This window comes from Pezoporus occidentalis, unplaced genomic scaffold, assembly GCF_034315485.1.
Source record: "Pezoporus occidentalis ecotype Australia unplaced genomic scaffold, CSIRO_AGI_Poc_V1 ctg341, whole genome shotgun sequence".
NCBI classification, from domain to species: domain Eukaryota; kingdom Metazoa; phylum Chordata; class Aves; order Psittaciformes; family Psittacidae; genus Pezoporus; species Pezoporus occidentalis.
In genome coordinates, this window is record NW_026915387.1 from 676,097 (window position 1) to 698,114 (window position 22,018).

The window sequence follows — 22,018 nt, forward strand, 5'->3', positions numbered from 1 at the left end:
CGGTGCATGCAGAAAGGCCGGGCCCCCCCCACAGCCCGGTCCCCGGTTCCCCGGCAGTGTCCGCGGCTCCCGGCGCGGGGGCTGGGGGGGGTGTCTTGCATATCGTTGGCCATAAATATTTATTAATCGAAATGAAACGGAACAGAAACACGAAAGCACTTCTGGTGTCGGGCAGGCGGGTCCCCTTTGCTACACGGTTTGTGGTGGGTTCGTTTTGCTTTTCTTTTTTTGTTTCTTTTTTTCCCTTTTTTTCTTTTTTTTTTGCAAAACTTTTTGGGGTTTTTTTTGTTTGTTTTTCAGATTTTTCTCTTTTTTTTTTTCCGTTTTCTTTTCCGTTTTTTTTTTCGTTTCAAAAACGTTTTCTCAGAAATCCTCCTCCTCCTCCTCCCTGGGCTCTATTAAATGCTGGTTTCTCGAAGGGGGTGCGGGGAGGGTCCAATAAGAAAACCACCCCCCCCCAAAAAAAAACCAAGATCGATAAAAGAAGACAAAAAAAGAAAGAAAGAAGGAAAATCAAAGCCGTTTCTCGGCCTTCCGGTCGCTCCAACCGGAGGAATGCGGCAAAGTGGAGCGGAGCGAAACACGGGGCCGGGGCGGGTGCCGCGGAGGTGGGGGGGGAGGGCTCAGTCCCGCTTCCCCCCTCCCCTCCCGGAGCCCCGCTTGCATAGAACCGGGGTGCTCCGCAGGGCTGGGGGGGGGGGGGGGGGGGTGTCGCTTCATTTTTTTTTCATGATGATTATTATTATTTTTCCTCTTTTTTTTTCCCCATTTTTTTTTTGTCTTTTCCTCTTTTTTTTTAGTTTTTTTTTTCCTTTTTTTTTTTTTTGTCATTTTCCGTTTCAAGTTTTTGAAAACAGGTAGAAAACGTCCTGACACACGCGCTGCGAGAGGAGCTCCCGGGGTGGGGAGCGGGGCCGGGGCCCCCCCAAAGCAAAGTGCATCTCTGAGCGTCCGCCGGGCCGGGCCCGCTTGCATAGATAGAAATGTGGGTTCCTCCCTTCGCCTCTTTATTGCTTCGGAAAGTTGCGCTCCGCGCCGCAGCGCGGCTCCTCTCGCTCCCGCGGGTGTCCAATACCGGGGGGGGGGGGGGGTATGTGTGTGTTGTGTTTTAGGGGCCGGGGGGGGGGTGGCGGCAGTGGAGGAGGGGGGGGAGAACGGCCCAAAATGAAGGGGAAAAGGGAGGAAAAAGATCGAGCTCAAATGAAATGAAAACGAATTCAGAAGGAAACGACGCGGCTCGAGCCAAAGGGCCGAAGGGGGGAGCCCGGGGGGGCTCCGGAGGGTGAACGGGGGAGGCCGGGGCAGCGCTGGGGGCCTCCCCTCCGGGAAATTAATAATAATAATAATAGTAATAATAATAGTAATAATAATAGCAATAATAATAATAAATGTAATCGTTTAACTACGTAAATAATAAATTAAGTAAATCATAATATGACCAAATAAATAGCCATTTAAGCAAAGAAAGAATTCTTCGAGTTAAGAAATAATAATTTAACTTAAGAAATAATAATTTAACTTGTTAATTCATTAACTTAGTAAGTAAGAATTCAACGTAATAAATAGTAATTTAACTGAATTCTTGAAATCAAAAAGGATTTACCTGAATAAAGAAGTCGCTCACTAACTCAATAATTACTGAACTGACTGGCTAGTGGTAGTTTGACTCAATAAATAACACTGATCATGTAACTAACGGGTAGATAAGAGCAAGAATAGAAGGAAAAGGGGAAATCCTCCCAAAAAAGCACTTTGTCCCCGCGGGGCGCGGGGTCCCGGTCCCCGTATTGCACCAAAGCCCACGGAGGAGCCCCGGGGGCCGCTCCGCGGGGGCCGCCGCCGTTGCCTCCTACCCCCCCCCCCCCCCCCCCCCCCCCCAAAATCATTCCGGGGGGGGGGTGGGTTGGTTCCCCGCTATCACCGGGGGGGGGTTGGGGGTCAGTTGTGGAAGAAGGCGTTGAGCTCCTCGTACATGGGGCCCCGCTCGTGCGGGAGGTGCATGTCGTAGGGGAAGATGTTCTCGGAGTGGACCCCCCCGCGTACCCCCGTGGAGCCGAAGACCAGGTTGTGGCCGGCGGGCCGGGAGCCGGGCAGCGCCGAGTAGTGCATAGAGTAGTGGTAGCTTTTCTCGTGGTCGGGGGAGGAAGAGTCCTGCTTGAGGGAGAAGTTGCCGTTGATGCAGAGCGGGGGGCTGAGCCCGCCGTCGTACTCCGAGCTGTTGTAGTCGGGGGACGCGTTCCCGTAGAGGCTCTCATAGGCGGAGGCGCAGTAGCCGTGTGTCCGCAGCCCGTGGGCACCGGGACCGGCGGCGGGCGGGCACTGCGCCGCGGCCAGCCGCGAGCAGGGGTAAGGGTAAGGGTGCACGGCGAAGGAGGCGCTGGGGCCGTGGAACCGGCCGCCCTCGGGGCCCTGCTCCGTTAGGAAGTTGCGGGAATTGAGCTGCAGGCACCCGGCCACCAGGTTGGTGGTGGGTTGCGAGAGCCCCTTGCACAGAGTCTGCACGTAGGAGACCAGGTCGGGCCGCTTGCCCGAGCGAAGGATCTCAGACAGAGCCCAGATGTAGTTCTTGGCTAAGCGGAGGGTCTCGATTTTGGAGAGCTTTTGGGTTTTGGAGTAGCAGGGCACAACCTTCCGCAGGTTGTCCAGGGCCGCGTTCAGGTCGTGCATTCGGTTCCTCTCCCGAGCGTTCGCCTTCTGCCGCCGCAGCTTGGAGCGTTCCAGACGCGCCTTGGTCATCTTGCGCTTCTTGGGGCCGCGCTTCTTGGGCCGCTCGCCCTCCGCCTCCTCCAAACCTTCCTCCTCCTCCTCCTCCTCCTCCTCGTCCCCGCCTAGCTCCCCTTCCTCCTTGCTCTCCCCCTCGGGCGGCTCCTCGGGGAGGACGCAGCCCTTCCCCGCCCGCTCCTCCTTCTCGCTGCGGGCATCGTCCTCGCACTCCTCGGCCCAGCCGCCGAATTTCGGGACCTCGGGGACCAGGCTGGGCTCGCTGAAAAGTCGCGTCAGCATCGTGGCTGCAACGGGGGGCAAAGAGCCAGGCGTTACCGGCTGCCCGCCGCCCCCCACCCCGGCCCCCCACCCGCCCCCCCCCCCCCCCAATCCCCATCCCCGCCGCTCCCCGGCCGCCGATAACGAATGAAGCGCGGGTCCGCTCGCCGCCGCCTCCCGCACCGGCCGACCCGCACCGGGGGCACCGGGACTCCCTCGGGGCGCGGCCATGCGGCCCCCCCCGACACCGCTTCCACCCTCCTCCGGGCTCCCCTCGGCCGCCGCCCGGCTGCCCCGCTCCGGCGCCCGCCGCGGCGGCCCCCACCCGGCCTCGACCCTGTCGGTGCCCCCTCCCGCACCTCGCCCCGGTGGTCCGCGGCCCGGGCCCGGTGCCACCGGCCCCTCTTTGACGCCTCCAACTTTTCCCCTCCGCGGGCGCGGAGCGGCCTCAGCCGCGGCTCCGCCACCGACGTCCCGGGGCCGGGGGGGGGTCGAGGCGCAGCCGCTGCCGCCCCCTCCCCTCTGCCCCCCATTGCCCCCCCCCCCCCCCTCCAGCCCCGTCAGCCCCGCCCGGGGCCCCGTAGCCCCGGGGCTCCCCCGGCCACCGGAGCGCGGCCCGGGAAATGCGGCGGCATCAACCGGCGGGGGGCGGCGGGGGCGGCGGCGGCGGCCGAGCCCCCCCCTCCCTTTCTTCCCGGGGGCAGCGCGGGGGGTCCCGGGCGGCGGCGCTACCGGGGCCGCCCCTGGTGCCGGCCGGGGCGGCGGGGCCGGGGCCGGGGTGGGGGGGGAGGGCACCGCCCGGGGCGGGGGCCGGGGGCTTGGCGGGGGAGCGGGAGGGGGGGCTCGGCCAGGTCGGAGCCCCCGGGGGCGGCGGCGCGGCGGCTCCGCGCTGATTTCGTTGATGCCGCTCGGCCAACGCTGCCCGCTCCGTCCCGCCGGGACCGCGCCGCCCCGGGCGCGCCCAGCCGCGGGTTGGGGGGGGTGAAAGCGGGGTGGGGGGCGGCGAACCCCAAACCCCAACAACCCCTCCCTAAGGGGGGGGGGGAGGTCGCTCCCGGGGGGAGAGGGAAAACCCCATCGGTGGGGAACGGGAGAAGCGAGGGCCGGGGAAGAACGAAAGCCGGGTGAAAAAAGGGCGAGACGCGGCGGAGAAACCAAATCAACATGGAAGTTGCCTTTTCTCCATTCAAGTTTCCTCCGCTGCCCTCCCAGCCCTCCACTTCTTTACATAACTCACCTTCGGGCGGACCGCAGGAATTCTTATTTCATTGTTCCCAGCATCTTCTGGGACCGGGACGCGGCTCCTTGAGGTGCTCCAGCCTCCTGCAGTCCTCTATCCAAAAGGAGGCGAGAGTGGCATCTCTACCCAGCAAAGGGGGTACCAGCTCTGCTGCCAGTGCCATATGGTTGGCACGTCATGCGCGAGAGCTATCACATGAGAGCTAATGATTGACATGCGCTTGCATTCAGGGAGATTTGTCTCTCTGGGGAAGGAGGACTCGCCATCTGTCACTCTGTACTCCAAAAAAAAAACCCAGGGAAAAGGGAAAAGAAAAAAAAAAAAAAACAAAAAAAAAAAAACCCTTTTCCAAATCTCCAGCTCTGCCTACACGCTGCAAAATGGGACCCGGGCGAGATGCAGGCGATGGCGGGGCCGGCAGGAACAATGGAGCCAGCACCAGGGCGGTGGGGAAACCGGCTATCCCGAGCGTGTTAGGGGCAGCCGGCGGACACCGGGGCGAGGGGGGAGCCGCCGTGGGGACCCTCGGTGGGAGCTGGCATCTGCGGCTCCATCCCCACCCTCAGCCACCAGCAGAGCCGGGGATGGCTGCGGTGGTGAGGGCCTGGTGCGGGCAGGAGGCTGTGGATGGGGACGTGGTGGTGGCCGTGCCCGGTGCGGTGCAGGAAGGGGGCTGTGGGTGCGGGTGTGGGCAGTGCTGGTAGGTGCGGAGCTATGGGTCACCAGCCTGGTGGGTGGCACACGGCCTCTGCCTGCTGCCCTACATCCCCTCGGCCGCATGGTCGTGCCAGCCTCTCCCTGCAGCCCCACGGCACAGCCCGGAGCGCGCAGACCTCCATCACGCTCCTCCGTGCACACACAGACACGTGCACACGTGCGCACCCTTGCACAAGCACGGCCTCCCCGGTGAGCACGGTGCCCATGCCCCCCATTGACACAGGTCTCACGGTGGCCATGGTGGAGGCCTGGCCATGCCATGGTGCAGCCGGCGAGGCCTTTGTGTGCTGGGGGCCTCCTCACCAGCCTGGCAGTGCCCTGTCACCCCCCGGCCTCCCAGTCTGTCCCCACCATGGTGTGTGTGCAACCAGAAATCACCACTGCTGTTTCGGTGTGCAGCACCAGGGCCAAGGAACCCCTTACGGGTGTGTTGTGTCCCTGAGAGCTGGATCCCATCACCCGGTGCCCTGCTCCTGGCTGCGGGATGTCTCCGTGTCCTGGATCCCTCTGTCCCCACAAGCCCAGGGAAGCAGGACCCAGGGCAGCGGGTGCCACGTGGCACGTGCCGGCCATGCACTGCAGGCGAGGGTGGCACAGCCACGGCGTGGTCATGGTGCCCGCGGTGTCGGTGGCGTCCAGGGCCGTGCCCACGTGCAGACAAAGGGCTGGCGGTGCCGGGTCTGTGCCAGCGGCGTCGGCATCACCCACTCCCCCAGTGCAGGTGCCGGTGCTGGCACGTGACAGAGGGGCCTCCACCGGCGTCCCCCCCCAAAACCCTCCGACTGTCACTCATGGCTGCGGCCGAGCAGATGGCACCGGAGCTGAAGCCGGCCTGCGGGGAGGCAGAGCCCACCCCAGCCATGGCGGTGCCGGTGCCGGTGCCGTGCCAGGCCACCAAAACCTGAGCACCCTCCCTGCACATCGCAGCCCTGATCACCTCCCGCTGTTGTTGCCATCTTCATTTGGCTGCCGGGTGCCAGATGGGCATCGCTGTGCCCCAGGAGCCCAGCCGGTGCCCACCAGTGATGGGTACCACTCTGGGTAAGTCCCTACCACGCTGCCCTCGGCTCCCCCTGGCATGGCTGCACCCTGGCATCAGTGCAGCCAAGCTGATGGTGCCACGGTTCCTGGTACATGGGGCTGCCCCAGGCTGAAATGCCTGTGCTGGCCTCTGCGGGGACAGGGATGGGGACAAGGGGAAGCCACAACCCCCTGGCCCACTGCATCCATTCCAGCCTAATTAGCAGCCGGGGAGCAGAGCGGTGAGGGTGGGCGCCGGTGTGAGGCTCATCAGCATTCACAGCGCTTGGAGGGAGAAGAAAGTGGAGACATGAAACGGGGAGAGGAGATGAAAGGGGAGAGGGGGGGAGATGGAAACCCAAACCAGAGCCTTGTGCCGGGACATAGCCCGCGGGGTGGGCAGGAGTGGGGCGCTTGGTGCCATCCCTGTGCCATTCCCTCAGCCGTGGCTGGTGATGGCACCAGCCCCATCCTGGTGTCCGGGTGCTTTTGGGAGGCGTGTTTAGCCCGGGTGAGGAATGGGGGTCCCATTCAATGGGGCAGTGAGGTTGGGGTGAACCCAGGATGCGGGCAGCAGGGATGGCGGCTGCTGCTTTGGGTGCAGGGGAAGGGTTGGGGGGTCCCTCCTGCTCCAGGAGGTCGGGGCTGGGTGACCCTGGGGCTCCGGTCCCCATCCTGCTGCTGGTTCCCATGCCCAGGAACCGGCTTTCCCGGCACCGCCGCCTCTGGACTCTGCCCACCCCAGCCAGGTCCCCTGGGTCTCGCTGCCCGGCGTTTGGCTGGTGCAGGAAGCTCTTTCCTCCTCCAAAACTCATCCTCCGTGCTCCTTCCCCTCCCTCCAGCAGGAAGGCGATGGACGAATGGGGATGGGGGATCCTGCCTGGAACAGCTCCATCCAGGAGGTGGGTGCCGGTGGGGGGGGGGTGTGGTGGACACGCAGCATCCGGACGGACAGGAGCAGGGTGCTGGGACCCCGCTGGGCACCCCCCGCATGGGGGCCACATCCCCGGGGTGAGCCCAGAGCCCCGCACCGCGGCCGTGGGACTGGGAGCACCCGCTCCGGATCCCGTCCCGTCCCCTCCCGCACCGTGCGGTCCCCGTTCTCCCCCCCTTCCCCGCGGCGGGTCTGAGCCGTGCAGGGCCCGAGTGCGGTGCGAGCGGCGGCGGGGGGGAGGCGGGGGCCGCGGTGCCAGATGGAGCCGGCTCCGCGCTGCAATATTTCTGGGAGGTGAAAGCTGGGGAGAGATGGATGCGAGAACGTGCGGCGGAGCCACCGCCGGGAATGGCAGCGAGGGGAGGAGAGCGGAGGGAGCGGGAGCTGAGGCCGTCCCCATCCCTGTCCGTGGAGCATCACCCCCCCCCCATCACCACCACCACCACCCCTATAGGACTCATCCCTGGTGAGCAGGGGTCCAGGTGTGGTTGGGGGTCTCTGTGGGATGGGGATGGGGTTGTGGGTGCACTGCTGGTTCCTAAAGGGCTTTTCAATAGGGACCAGCGAGGTCATGGGTGGGATGGGGGGGTGGCAGGGGGAAGGTTGGTGGTGGAGGGAAACTGAGGCACAGAGGGAGGGGAAGGGGCATCACCCCCTGCCCCTATAACCGAGGCCTGGCCAAGCGGGTTTTAAGGCACGAGCTGTTCATCGGATAAATTAGATGGGGAATTGTTCAGTGGGAAACTGCTGGAGCCATCGCCCACCGGGCTCCGGCGTGGGGCTGGGGATGGAGGGTCCTGGTGAGGGCACAGGGATGGCCCCAGGGCGCTTGTGCATCTCCCCTCCTGCTCCTTCAGCACCCAGGGGTCACCCTGCCAGGGGCAGGTGCTCCTTGGGGACAATGGAGGGGCTGCAATGGGGTGGGGGGGAGGTCACCATTGTGCCACCATCACAACTGGCTGCTGGTGAGGTAACAAGGCCCCAACGGTGAGGTCACAGCGGGCTATGACATCACAACCGCTGCCCTGTGATATCACAAGGCCTCAGGAGCCCCAGTGTGAGCGCAGCATCCCCACCCAGGCCGGGTCAATGGGGGAGCAGGGGTGGGTTTACAGCCCCACGGTGCCGCCGGCGTGGGCACGGTGTGACTGAAGGAGCACGACTGGCACCGGCCCCCCCGCGGCAGATGGCACATTGTGGGGGGGATGTGGGGGGGGGGGGGATGTGGTGGGATCAGTGTGTGGGGGGGCTGCCTCCATCGTGTTGATGTCCCCAAACCCTCGCAGGGATGCACTGAGTGGCATCAGGCCTCAGCAGGGCAGGTGGGCACGAGGCCACGGGCGAGGGGCTGCTGGAGGGGAGCCGGTGACAAAGGCGAAGGGCAGGATTCAGATTGTGGGGCTGGGGGTGCTGGACCCCCATCCTGAGCAGGCCTTGGGCCACTGGTCCTGGGGACCTGATCCAGCCGGGTGCTGCCATCATGGGGCTCGGTGTGGGGCTCAGCGTGGGGCTCAGCTCGTCCTGCCAGCCCCATGGCAATGGGGGACCCTCGTCACCCAGCACCCTGGGGTCCTTGCCCCTATCTCAGGGTGCCCTGGGGATATTGAGGACCCCCATCCCGCATCCCGAGTGACTTTGGGGCTCATCAGCACCCTGCACCATTGATGGGGAAAGAGGGGCATGGAGAGGATTTGGGGAGCAGGAGGGGGGAGTCTCCATGGTGACAGGGCGCCAATGACGACAGTCGCCATGGCGAGGATGCGTGGCCCAGCCCGTTGCCATGGCAATGCGCCTGGCACAGCGAGTCGCCATGGAGATGGCCGAGGGATGGAGCTGGTCCCTATGGTGGGGACCAGGGCCAGGCCAGGGCTGATGGGGGTCCCTGGGGCTGAGCCCCCCATGTGTGGGGCCTCGCACCCTCCGGGGGCCGCAGGCACCGCGTGCCGCCGCGTGCCCACCATCGCCACCATCGCCACCATCACCACCATCGCCGCCCAGGTTCATTTGCACGAGGCTTTTCCACTCCAGTTCACACTACCATCTGACAAGCCCAACTTCTCATTTTCAGAGTAATCACTCCACTGCACTAATTGCACATGCAAATATGCAAATTCGTATTAATTAATTACTATACTAATTAGTTCTGTGGTATTTGCGAGTAATAAATCATTCGGAGGGAGCGGGAAGCTGGAGACTTGGCCCATTTACACTTCGCATAAAATTTTAATAGGCGCTCGGGCTGATCCGGGACAGCCGCGGTGCCGCGCTTAAAGGCACAGAGCCGGTGTGGCACGGCCTGGCCCCGGGAGCACCGCGAGCACCGGGAGCACCGGGAGCACTGGCCCCAGCGTGCCCCAGTGGGAGAGGGCACGGACAATAGGCAGGGGAAAGGGAAAACGAAGCAGAAAGCAATGGGGAGGAGGAAAGGGGGGCTGTTGCTGATGGTTGCTGTGTCCTCATGGGGAAAGCGAGGCAGGGTCCTCACCGCAGCGCTCACCAGTTGGGTAGGAGGTGAGTGGCCACTTGTGGTATGGGGGGCACCCCTGAGGATGCGGGTGTTGAGGTCACTCATGGGGGTCACTCTGCTCTGCATGAGCACATCATCACCACCACCACGACCACACCATCACCAGCACTACCATGACCGCACCATCGCCACCACCACGAGAACAGCATCACCACCACCATGAGCACATCATCGCCACCACCATGGGCACAGCATCGCCATCACCACCACCACACCATCAGCACCACCACACCATCAGCACCACCACACCATCACCACCACCACGAGCACAGCATCGCCATCACCACAACCACACCATCACCACCACCACACCATCACCACCACCACGACCACACCATCACCACCACCACTAGCACAGCATCACCACCACCACCACCACACCATCACCACCACCACGAGCACAGCATCACCACCACCACGACTACACCATCACCACCACCACGAGCACAGCATCGCCATCACCACAACCACACCATCACCACCACCATGACCACACCATCACCACCACCACGAGCACGCCATCGCCATCACCAGGAGCACAGCATCGCCATCACCACCACCACGAGCACAGCATCGCCATCGCCATCACCACGAGCACACCATCACCACCACCACAAGCACGCCATCACCACCACCACGAGCACAGCATCGCCATCACCACCACCACGAGCACAGCATCGCCATCACCACGACACAGCATCACCATCACCATGAGCACACCATCACCACCACCACGAGCACAGCATCGCCATCGCCACGAGCACACCATCACCACCACCACGAGCACAGCATCACCATCACCACAAGCACACCATCACCACCACCACGAGCACAGCATCACCATCACCACGAGCACACCATCGCCATCACCACGAGCACAGCATCGCCATCACCATCACCACAAGCACACCATCACCATCACCACGAGCACACCATCACCATCACCACGACACAGCATCACCATCACCATGAGCACACCATCACCACCACCACGAGCACAGCATCGCCATCGCCAGCACCACGAGCACGGCGCAGCCGCTCCCCGCTGCCACCTTTGGGGATTTTGCAAGCCTTTAATTGTCGTAAGCACAGATTAATTAAGCAGCGCTAAACACAAGCCCATGCATTATTGATGAATAAGGGTGAGTTCAGGTTGGTGCAAACGGTGTAATTAAATATAAACCTCAAGCTGCCCATTGTTAACGTACAAATTACATTACTATTGCGACACGTGTCGGGGCGCGCGGCCGAGGGGGAGCGGGGATGGGGGGGGATGGCATAAGGGGGGGGGGGTGTTGGGGGGCAGGAGTAGGGACCCCACAAGCCGGCCCCATTGCTGTGGTCATCCCTGGGCACAGTGCCTGGACTGGGCCTGTCTCCATCCGCATCCATGCCGGCTCCATGTGCAGTGGGGATGCTCCCTTGTTCCCAGCCCCATAGGGACAGCAGCCCCCCAGGTCCAGGCTTGGCACCCAGACCCACTGATGGACACACACCGGGGCTGTGCACACGCATGCACACGTGTCCTGCACACACACACACACATGCACATACATGCCCCCTCCTGTGCACACATACACATGCATGTGCATAGGGATGCACGCAATGAACGTCCCTGGCACATACACGCAAGCACACGCACGCACTCCTGTGCACACGCACATGGATGCAGGCACAAGCACGCATCTAGCACATGCATGTACATGCACACACACATGCACACACATGCACATCCGTGGCACATGCATGCAAGCACACACACATGCAAGCACACACACATGGATGCAAACACACATGGATGCACACACACATGGATGCATGCACATTCACATACATAGCACATACATGTACACTCACGCGCACACATGCACATCCCTGGCACATGCATGCAAGCACACACACATGGATGCACACACGCATGGATGCATGCACATACCTAGCACATACATGTACGTGCACACACATGTGCACACACACACACATGCACATCCCTGGCACATGCATGCAAGCACACACACATGGATGCACACACACATGGATGCAAACACACATGCACATACCTAGCACATACATGTACGTGCACACACACATGCACACACACACACATGCACATCCCTGGCACACGCATGCAAGCACACACACATGGATGCACACACACATGGATGCAAACACACATGGATGCACACACACATGGATGAACGCACATGCACATACCTAGCACATACATGTACGTGCACACACACATGCACACACACACACACACATGCACATCCCTGGCACATGCATGCAAGCACACACACATGGATGCACACACACATGGATGCACACACACACGGATGCACACACACATGGATGCACACACATGGATGCACACACACACGGATGCACACGCATGGATGCGCACACACATGGATGCACACACACATGGATGCACACACACACGGATGAACGCACATGCACATACCTAGCACATACATGTACGTGCACACACACATGCACACACACACACATGGATGCACACACACATGGATGCACACACACATGGATGAACGCACACATGGATGCACACACACATGGATGAACGCACACATGGATGCACACACACATGGATGAACGCACACATGGATGCACACACACATAGATGCACACACACATGGATGCACACACATGGATGCGCACACACATGGATGCGCACACACATGGATGCGCACACACATGGATGCGCACACACATGGATGCACACACACACGGATGCCCACACATGGATGCACACACACACGGATGCACACACACATGGATGCACGCCCACATGGATGAACGCACATGCACATACCTAGCACATACATGTACGTGCACACACACGTGCACACACACGCACACCCCACCCACCCAGGACCCCCTCCATGTCCCCATCCCAGCCATGCCACCCTCCCCACGTGCTCCCCCCAACACCCCTTGGGGGGGGGGGGGTCCTCAGTGACACCCCAATTGTGACAAGTGACATCGACCCGGGGGGGGCTGTGGGGAAAGGTGGGGGGGGGGGCGTCCGGCTGCGCATCCCCTGGCCCAGGCAGCACGGGGGGGGGGTGTGGGGGGGGTGGCAGCTGGTTCCTATTTATTAACCAGTCATGGTTAAATTGGTTTATAAATTAACAGATGTTTTAACTTTAGTCTTTCTTCTGGGAATGGAGGCCGCCAAACTGCTCTGTGCTGGCGGCCGGGCCCCCCCCCCCCCTCGGGAGGGTGGCACTGATGGGGATGGGGGGCAAAAGGGACGGGACCCCCACCCCCCCCCGGTACAGCCCACCCTGCCGTGGGGGCACTGCGGTGGGTGCTGTGGTCCTCTGGGGTCACAGATGCTTAGGGAAGGGGTGCATGGGGATAGAGCTGGGGTTCCACAGGTGGGTAAACTGAGGCACGGCCCCCAGCAAGAAGGGACCCCCCTGTGGCCACGTCCTCTCCTTCCTTGGGGTCTCAGGCTTGTCCCCGTCCCCCGTCCCCCCCGCTATGGTTTGACCTATTGGGACCGCCCAGACTCCCCCAAACCAGCTGGGGGAGCGCATCCCAAGGTGATGTCCCAGGACCCCCCCCGATGCCCCCATGGCAGCACCCCGGGGTGCGAGGCTTGGCACGGGCCGGTGGCCGGTGGCTGCCAAGCGGGATGGCTCCAGCCATGGTCACCCCGTGCCAAAGCCCTTGAGCCCGTGCCCAGGCCTGTGCTCGCCCTGTGGCTGTGCCAGCGCCGCGGTGACCCTGCCAGCACCGGCAACGGCATCTGCCGGTGGCACCGGGACCGGGCCCAGAGGGAGGGGGACAGGAGGACACAGCCCCCTGATGGCACCCGTCCTCGTGGTGCCAGCACCACAGGGACGCGTCCTCTCCTTGCACCAGGGTCACCATTGCGGTGGGGTGCAGCCCCCAGCCCTACAGCGTAGAGGGGATGCCAGACACCCCCCCCAGTGCCACCATGGGGTGGCCACGTCCCCAGCCACCCCAGTGAAAAACCCCATTTGGGGGGGGTCGCCCCCCCATGCCCTCTGGAGCGCCCCATGCCTGTGGCTGGGGGGGTACCAGCAAGGAAGGGGTTAAGGTCCCTGCCGCCCCCCCCCCCGGCGTGTTCCCACGCGTGTTCCCATTGCCGGCACCTCCTCTGCAGCCGGGGGGGGGCTGCACCCACAGGGGTCCTGGGGTGCGATGGGGGCTCGGGGGGGACACCCGGAGTGATGGGCACTGAAGGGGGGACCCGGCACCCACTGACCCACCCCCCTAAGCCCCGCCCTTCCCCTTAGCCCCGCCCCCTCCGGGGCACCGGCTCCGCCCCCCCCCCCCCCCCCCGACACTCACCTTTCAGACCCAACGATCGATGTCTCTGTGTCTTCTTGTCCTCACTGCTCTCCGGCCCCGCAGTGCCCCGTGTCCCCCCCCCGTGTCCCCCCCTGGTGCCCTGTCCCCACAGTGCTCCATCCCCAGGGTGTTTGTCCCAGTGCCCCGTCCCTGGGGTGCCCCATCACCACGATGCTCCATCCACTGTATACCCTGTCCGCACCATGGTCCACCCCTGTGCCACCTCATCCCTGTCACCCCATCCCCATGCCACCCCATCCCTGTCACCCCATCCCTATATCACCTCATCTTTATGCCACCCCATCCCCACAGCACCTCATCCGTGTCACCCCATCCCCATGCCACCCCCTCCCTGTCACCCCATCCCTATATCACCTCATCTTTATGCCACCCCATCCCCACAGCACCTCATCCCTGTCACCCCACTCCATGCCACCCCATCCCCTCTGCCACCCCATCCCTATGTCACCACACCCTTATGCCACCCCACAGCACCTCATCCCTGTCACTCCATCCCTCCATCACCACCGCCGCCCCCCTGACACCGCGGCCCCACAAGTCCGGTGATGCCGTTGCTGCCCCCGATGGGTGCAGGCTCCGGCTCCTGTCACCGGTGAGGAGCGAACTCCTCGTCCTGAACCTGCTGCTGCTATTTTTACTGTCTCTGCAGGAGGATGCGCTGCCGCAGCCCCCGCCACGACGCACGGGGATGGGCACGGGCACGGCGCAACACCCCACACCCCCCCCCCTTTCGGTGTGCCCTTGCCCCGGTGCCCATGGGATGGACGGGGCTGAGCCGGTGGGTAAGGAGTGACCGTGCACGGCACACGCGGCCCGGTGGAGGGCTCCGGTGCCGCGGCCCGGTGCGGTTCCCCACGTGCCCCGGCGGGTGCGCGGCTGTGTGGGTGCTGGCGCGGGCGGCGTGCGCCGATCCCGGGGGGCTGCGGGTGCTGCCGCTGCCGCAGCGCACGGAGGGAAGGGGAGGGGAAGGGGCCCGGCCACCCCCTCGCTCCGTGTCTTCGTAGGCGGCAGGAGCGGGAACGGCAGCGGGATGGGAGCCTGGGAACCTGTTGCCATAACGACCCCGGTCCCGCGATGGGATGGCGGGATGGGGATGAGGATGGAGACGATGCTCCGGAGCATCGCATGGGGTCAGCCTGGCCAAGGGGGTGAGCGAGGGACCCCACGCCTTGTCCCCCCGCTGCCCTGAGGTTGGCAGTGCCATGTGCAGGGCCGGCTTTGCCACGCTGTGCCGGAGGAGGCTGCTCCGTGGCACGGTGCCGCTCGGGTAAATATTTTGCTGGAGCAGCGGTTGCTGGCCCGCGGCCACCCGCAGCCCTTGGAGCACCGGGAGATCCGGGGGCCGGAGCCAGCTCCCGGCTCCCTCTTCCTCGTTCCTTCTTGGAAGCGGCTTCCTCAACGCCACCGCCCCGGCCTTGTCCCCCGGCCAGGACACCCCGTGATGGGGCAGGAGCCACCGCGCCCGGCCCCGGCTCTGTGCCCACGGGTGCCCTCCGGCAGCATCGCACCGGACCCCGGTGCCGAGCGGTGGCCGGGTTGGAGGGACCGGGGTTGGGAGGCCGAGACCTCCCCTTCCCAAGGGGAAACTTTGGGTTTGGTGGAATTTTCCACCAGGAAAACGGCGCAGGGCCGGCTGAGGGCAGAGTCCTCTGGCCCTGGCACACCCCGTGCGCCGGGGCTGTGGCTGGCGGAGGTGCAATGGCACGGTCGGGGTGTCCCAAGTCCCCATGGATATCCAGCCCCTGGGAGATCCCAGCCCTGCCTGAGCCGTGTCCCTGGCCCGTGTGGAACAGAGCAGGCTGGGCCCGGGGGGGGGGTCGGGATTTTCCTGCTGCCCATCCAAGGGTGTAAATGGCCGTGCCCCTGCCCCCTGATTGCAGCTTGGTGGGGTAACTGAAGCACCAGGAATGGGGACTCACGTGGAAGCACCTATTCCCGTCCCATTCCCATCGCTGTCCCATCGGGAGACACCCCGTTGGCAGGGAAGGGGTTAAGGTCCCCCCACAGCTTGTCTGAACCCCCCCGAGGGGCTCCCCAAGGGCTCATTACCTCGGCCTCAGCCCCCCTGCCCCGGGAGGGGGGAGATGAATAATTCAGTGCTTGGTAGGAGATGTGTCCTCCCTCCCTCTCCTTCCTCCTCCTCCTCCTCCTCCTCCTCACCGGCTCTGCTTTCCCCACCTCCCGCCACTCTCAGTCCTCGCCGTACCGGAGCCCCGGGTGCTACCGAACTCCCTGCTCGGTACCGGCGGCTGAGACCCCCCGTCAGCGGTGACCATGGACCCCAAGGACCGCAAGAAGATCCAGTTCTCGGTGCCGGCCCCCCCCAGCCAGCTGGACCCCCGCGCCGTGGAGATGGTGAGGGGACACAGCGGGGTATGGGGGCACCCCGGGAGTCCCTCGGCACCCCCGAGGTCGCTGCAGTGACGAGGGACCCCCGGTGTGACCGGGAGGGATGGGGGGGGGGGGGGCAACGAGGGAGCCCCAAGGTCTTGAAAGAGGATGGGGGCAGAGTGGGACAGGAGGGATGGGACTGGGGGATCGGAGGGGGCAGGAGGGAGGGAAGGGACCGGGAAAGCGGGACGAGGGGGATCGGACGGGACAGGACAGGGATGGAGGGGACAGGAGGGAGGGGAAGGGACCGGGAGAGCAGGACAGGGGGGATTAGAGGGGACAGAAAGGACGGAATGGGATTGGGAGAGCAGGGTAAGTGGGATCGGAGGGGATAGAGGGGACAGGACACGGAACGGGAGGGACAGAGGGGACAGGACTGGATGGGGGGGGGACAGGATGGGACAAGGGAGAGACGGGGACGGGAATGGGGAGCTCCGAGGTACCTGTGTGAGCTGCGGAACCGCTGAGGGAGAGTTGTGCAGGGGGACAGGGATGGGGCAGGGATGGGACAGAGGGGACAGAATAGGGACAAGGATGGGGGAGAGGGAAGGGATGGGATGGAGGGGACAGGAGAGGGAGAGGGATGGGACCGAAGGGACTGGACAGGGATAGGGATGGGGCCGAAGGGACAGGAGAGGGACAGGGATGGGGCCGAAGGGACTGGACAGGGACAGGGATGGGGCCGAAGGGACAGGAGAGGGACAGGGATGGGGCCGAAGGGACTGGACGGGGACAGGGATGGGGCCGAAGGGACTGGACGGGGACAGGGATGGGGCCGAAGGGACAGGAGAGGGACAGGGATGGGGCCGAAGGGACAGGACACGCTGGGGGACGGTGCAGTCACTGTTGTACCCAGCCCAAGGGGACGTCCCAGGCACACGCCGGACCCAGAGCCCTCACGGAGGGACCGGGCAGGGGCTAGAGGGGACTGGGGACATCGTGGGGACCCCGGGATGGGGCCACGGCCTCACACGGTCCCTGCCAGCACCCGTGCTCACATGCATGCACGTACATAGCCACGCATGACACACGTGCAGGCGTGTGCATGGGCCCTTGGCCCCGGGGTGCAGGGGACGGGCACGCTGCGTGTCCCCAGCCGGTGACACCCCGCTGTGCCCCAGATCCGGCGGCGGAGGCCCACACCGGCCATGCTCTTCCAGCTCTCCGAGCACTCATCCCCAGGTGAGCAGCGCAGCGGCCGGGAATGGGACACGGGACAGGGATGGGATGGACGTGGTGTCAGGGGACAGCTGGTGTCACTGATAGGATGTGGTGGCAGGGATGGGATGCGGTGATAAGGATGGGGTGTGGTGTCATGCACGGTGTGAGATACCCGCGATGGGACACGGTAGCGGGGAGGGAGCGCGGTGGTGGGATGGGATGCGGGTGTCACCTATGGCTTGGGACATCAGGGATGGGGCATGGTGGCAGGGAGGGGGTGTGGTGTCACATGGGGAATAGGGTGGCAGGGACGGGATGGGGTGGCAGGGACGGGATGGGGCGTCGCATAAGGAATGGGGTGGCAGGGACGGGATGGGGTGTTGCATAAGGAATGGGGTGGCAGGGACGGGATGGGGTGTCGCATAAGGAATGGGGTGGCAGGGATGGGATGGGGTGTCACGTAAGGAATGGGGTGGCAGGGACGGGATGGGGTGTCGCATAAGGAATGGGGTGGCAGGGACGGGATGGGGTGTCGCATAAGGAATGGGGTGGCAGGGATGGGATGGGGTGTCACGTAAGGAATGGGGTGGCAGGGACGGGATGGGGCGTCGCATAAGGAATGGGGTGGCAGGGACGGGATGGGGTGTTGCATAAGGAATGGGGTGGCAGGGACGGGATGGGGTGTCGCATAAGGAATGGGGTGGCAGGGATGGGATGGGGTGTCACGTAAGGAATGGGGTGGCAGGGACGGGATGGGGTGTCGCATAAGGAATGGGGTGGCAGGGACGGGATGGGGTGTCGCATAAGGAATGGGGTGGCGGGGACGGGATGGGGTGTCGCATAAGGAATGGGGTGGCAGGGACGGGATGCAGTGGCAGGTCCCTGGTGGGCAGGTAACCCTTGGAGCAGGGGTCTGGGGGTGGCAGGGACCTGCCTGGCTCTGCTGGGTGCCATCAGCCCCTATCCCATTCACTCTTCTCTCCCCATTGCTGCCACCGACCCAGAGGACGAGTCCCTGCCCTACCAGGTGAGTGGCACAGGGACACCCGGGGCAGCCCCGCTCCCCATCCCAGGGCACCGGGGGGTTATCAGGGCCCAGTTTGGCTCCGCGCTTATCGGTTCCCTGCCCGGCACCGGCACCCGGCGCTGGCACTGCGGGGACGGGGACACGGAGCCCAGACAGGCTCTGGGGTTTGGCTGCGGTCAAACAGCCCTGTGACCATCGCAGGGACACCACAGAGTGCTGGGGTCTCCATCATGGGGCCCCCAATGCAGGGTCCTCATTGACACTGGATCCCCATTGCAGGGTCCTTATCGCTGGGGAGGGGGTGTCAGTCTTGGGTCTCCATTGTGGGACCCCCATCGCAGCATCTCCACCCCAGAGTCCCCATTGCAGGATCCCAATCACAGCATCTCCATCGCAGGGTCCCCATTGCAGGTCCCCCATCGCAGCATCTCCATCCCGGGGTCCCCATTGAGGGATCCCCATCACAGCATCTCCATCCTGGGGTCCCCACTGCAGGATCCCCATCACAGCATCTCTATCCTAGGGTCCCCATTGAGGGATCCCCATCACAGCATCTCCATCCCTCGGTCCCCACTGCAGGATGCCCATCACAGCATCTCTATCCCGGGGTCTCCATGGCAGGACCCCCATTACAGCACCCACCTCCCCATGGGGTGCCTGGCTCCCCTGGGTCCATGGTGACCCCTGACATGGGACGGGGACACACCGGGACCCCATTGCTGATGCCATTCCCTCCCTCAGCGCGAGAGCTGCCTGCTGAAACCAAAGAGGACCAACCCGTGTGCCTACACCCCACCCTCGCTCAAAGGTACTGCATGAGCCATGGGAATGGGGAAACTGAGGCACGGGGCTGTGCGGGGTGGGCTGGGGGCACCCGGGGCTCCCCACACCTCTCTGGGTGCTCCATGGGGAGACACCAGTGCTCCCAGTGCCAACACTGGTGCCTCCCCAGCGGTGCAGCGCATCGTCCAGTCCCACCTGGAGGGTGGCCTGGCCGGGGGGGACAGCTCCGATGGGGAGGCCGATGATGGGGAGCATGAGCTGGCCCGTGCCTGCGACCCCGACAGTGCCCTGGAGCCTGGTGAGCGGGATGGGGATGTGGGGGTCTGGGGGACATGGGGACAGGGGCACTGAAGCCTTGGGGTGTGGGGATGGGGATGTCAGATGCTGGGGGAGGTGGGAATGAGGATATTGGATCCTGGGGGACATGGGGACAGGAATGTTGGATCCTGGGGACATGGAGTTGGGATTTCTGGAGCCCAGGGGATATGGGGACAGGGATGGTGGATGGTGGGGGTCATGGGGACGGGGATGTTGGATGGTGGGGGACACGGGGATGGGGATGCTGGATGCTGGGGGACAGGGGGATGGGGATGTTGGATGCTGGGGGACACGGGGCCGGGGATGTTGGATGCTGGGGGACACAGGGACGGGGATGTTGGATACTGGGGCACACGGGGACGGGGATGTTGGATGGTGGGGGACACGGGGACGGGGATGTTGGATGGTGGGGGACATGGGGACGGGGACACGGGGCCGGGGATGTTGGATGCTGGGGCACACGGGGACGGGGATGTTGGATGGTGGGGGACATGGGGACGGGGATGTTGGATGGTGGGGGACACGGGGATGGGGATGTTGGATGCTGGGGGACAGGGGGATGGGGATGTTGGATGCTGGGGGACACGGGGATGGGGATGTTGGATACTGGGGGACACAGGGACGGGGATGTTGGATGGTGGGGGACACAGGGATGGGGATGTTGGATGCTGGGGGACATGGGGCCGGGGATGTTGGATGCTGGGGGACACAGGGATGGGGATGTTGGATGCTGGGGGACACGGGGACGGGGATGTTGGATGCTGGGGGACATGGGGACGGGGATGTTGGATGCTGGGGGACACGGAGAAGGGGATGTTGGATGCTGGGGGACACGGAGAAGGGGATGTTGGATGCTGGGGGACAAGGGGATGGGGATGTTGGATGCTGGGGGACACAGACATGGGGATGTTGGATGTTGGATGCTGGGGGACACGGGGACGGGGATGTTGGATGCTGGGGGACACGGGGACGGGGATGTTGGATGCTGGAGCCCAGCGCTGCGGGGCCGGGTGCCTCCATCCCCTGTAGCCCTTGGGGCGAGGGTGGGTCCGCAGGGGGAGCAGAGGCGCGTCCGTGCCCCGCGGGGCTGCGGCGGTGCCGTTCGCGGTTCCCTCTGCCCTCGGCTCATCCGCGCCCGCCCGAGCAGCGCCCGGGAGCCAGGCCCGAGCGGAGCGGAGCTACTTCAGCGGCCCCAAGGCTCACAAGCGGAAAGGTAACGGGATGGGGCCGGGGAGGAGGCGGGAGGGGGCCGGGGCCGGCGCTCGGGGCCCCTGCAGCCCGGTCACCCCGGAGCCGGGTCCCGCAGGCGGGCAGAAGGTGTCGTTCGCCGGCGGCATCGAGGAGCGCGGCCAGGACCTGAAGTCGCTGACGGTGTCCGAGATCCCGGAGGATCCCGAAGGACTGGAGGAAGAGGAAGAGGAGGACGGCGGCACCGGGGGTATGTGGGGTGTCAGCCCCTCCTGCCCCTGGTGTCTCCCTCTGGTGCTGGTGGCGCCTGACCCTCTGCCTGTTCATCCCCCCTTCCATCCCTTCATCCATCCATCCATTCATCCATTCGTCCATTCATCTGTCTGTCCCTCCATCCCTCCCTCCATCCATCCCTCCATCACCTAACCTTCAATCCCTCCATCCTTCCATCCATCCATCCACCCATCCATCCATCCATCCATGCATCCATCCATCCCTCCATCATCTATCCTTCAATCCCTCCTTCCCTCCATCCCTCCCTCCATCCATTCATTACCCCTCCATCCATCCCTCCTTCCATCCCTTCATCCATCCATCCATTCATCCATTCGTCCATTCATCTGTCTGTCCCTCCATCCCTCCATCCCTTCATCCATCCATCCCTCCATCATCTAACCCTCAATCCCTCCATCCTTCCATCCATCCTTTCATCCCTCCATCCATCCCTTCATCCATCCATCCATCCATCCATCCATCCATCCATCCATCCATCATCTATCCTTCAATCCCTCCTTCCCTCCCTCCCTCCCTCCCTCCCTCCCTCCCTCCCTCCCTCCCTCCCTCCCTCCCTCCCTCCCTCCATCCCTCCATCCACCCATCCATCCATCCTTCCATCGCTCCCTCCATCCATTATCCCTCCATCCATCCCCAGAGCGGCGACACGTCGGCTTCGCCGAGGTTCCATCTCGCCCCATCGGCACCGAGCGCCATTCGCCCACCTACCCCCTGGGTACCAGTTAACCGGCACCGGGACCCAGCACCCCCCCGGCTGCAGCAGCTTCGCCGGTGCCCCCCCCTTGCCCCATTGCCCCCCATCGCCCCACTGCTGCCCTGCCTGCGCTTCGTGTGCTGCCCCACACATGGCCACGGCCACCACGCTTCGCACTGGGGGGTCCCACGCGAGGGGCAGGGACCCCGCCGGGGGGCTGGTGGGGGGACCCCCCTGCCCCACATCGAGCCGAGCCCCCTGCCCGCAATAAACGGCTGTACAGAGAGGATGGAGCCTGGTCTGGGGGGGGGCTGAGGCCATGGAGGGGGGGTCTGACCCCCGGGGTTTGGGTGGTCTGGGCATCGGTGGGGCGAGAG

The 22,018-nt window shown here is 64.1% G+C and overlaps 2 protein-coding genes across 8 annotated transcripts in view; one reads left to right on the top strand and one right to left on the bottom strand.

Moving 5' to 3' along the window:
* The window catches only part of PPP1R1B (protein phosphatase 1 regulatory inhibitor subunit 1B), a 155,452-nt gene extending 133,525 nt beyond the window's left edge, over nucleotides 1–21,927 (top strand). The window contains exons 2-9 of one of the 7 annotated variants that reach the window (XM_062629822.1): nucleotides 16,052–16,140; nucleotides 17,298–17,358; nucleotides 18,342–18,364; nucleotides 19,106–19,172; nucleotides 19,317–19,445; nucleotides 20,613–20,678; nucleotides 20,772–20,903; nucleotides 21,585–21,927. In XM_062629822.1, the coding sequence (XP_062485806.1) occupies nucleotides 16,060–16,140; nucleotides 17,298–17,358; nucleotides 18,342–18,364; nucleotides 19,106–19,172; nucleotides 19,317–19,445; nucleotides 20,613–20,678; nucleotides 20,772–20,903; nucleotides 21,585–21,673 (648 nt within the window). In that variant the 5' untranslated portion in view covers nucleotides 16,052–16,059 and the 3' untranslated portion in view covers nucleotides 21,674–21,927. Of the gene's footprint in view, nucleotides 1–14,539; nucleotides 14,564–15,940; nucleotides 16,141–17,213; nucleotides 17,359–18,150; nucleotides 18,231–18,341; nucleotides 18,365–19,105; nucleotides 19,173–19,316; nucleotides 19,446–20,612; nucleotides 20,679–20,771; nucleotides 20,904–21,584 lie in introns of those variants that run through there. The other 6 variants (XM_062629819.1, XM_062629820.1, XM_062629826.1 and 3 more) reach the window with 6 other exon arrangements.
* NEUROD2 (neuronal differentiation 2) lies at nucleotides 1,127–4,469 on the bottom strand. The gene is made up of 2 exons (XM_062629817.1): nucleotides 4,220–4,469; nucleotides 1,127–3,008 (listed from the first exon to the last, which is right to left on the bottom strand). Exon 2 carries the CDS (start codon nucleotides 3,001–3,003, stop codon nucleotides 1,939–1,941), a length of 1,065 nt encoding a protein of 354 aa, XP_062485801.1. The 5' UTR covers nucleotides 3,004–3,008; nucleotides 4,220–4,469; the 3' UTR covers nucleotides 1,127–1,938.
* Nucleotides 21,928–22,018: the final 91 nt, after the last annotated feature.

Bases quoted from the DNA above. Each gene is read 5' to 3' on its own strand.
- NEUROD2 (XM_062629817.1), bottom strand. From the start codon at position 3,003: ATGCTGACGCGACTTTTCAGCGAGCCCAGCCTGGTCCCCGAGGTCCCG.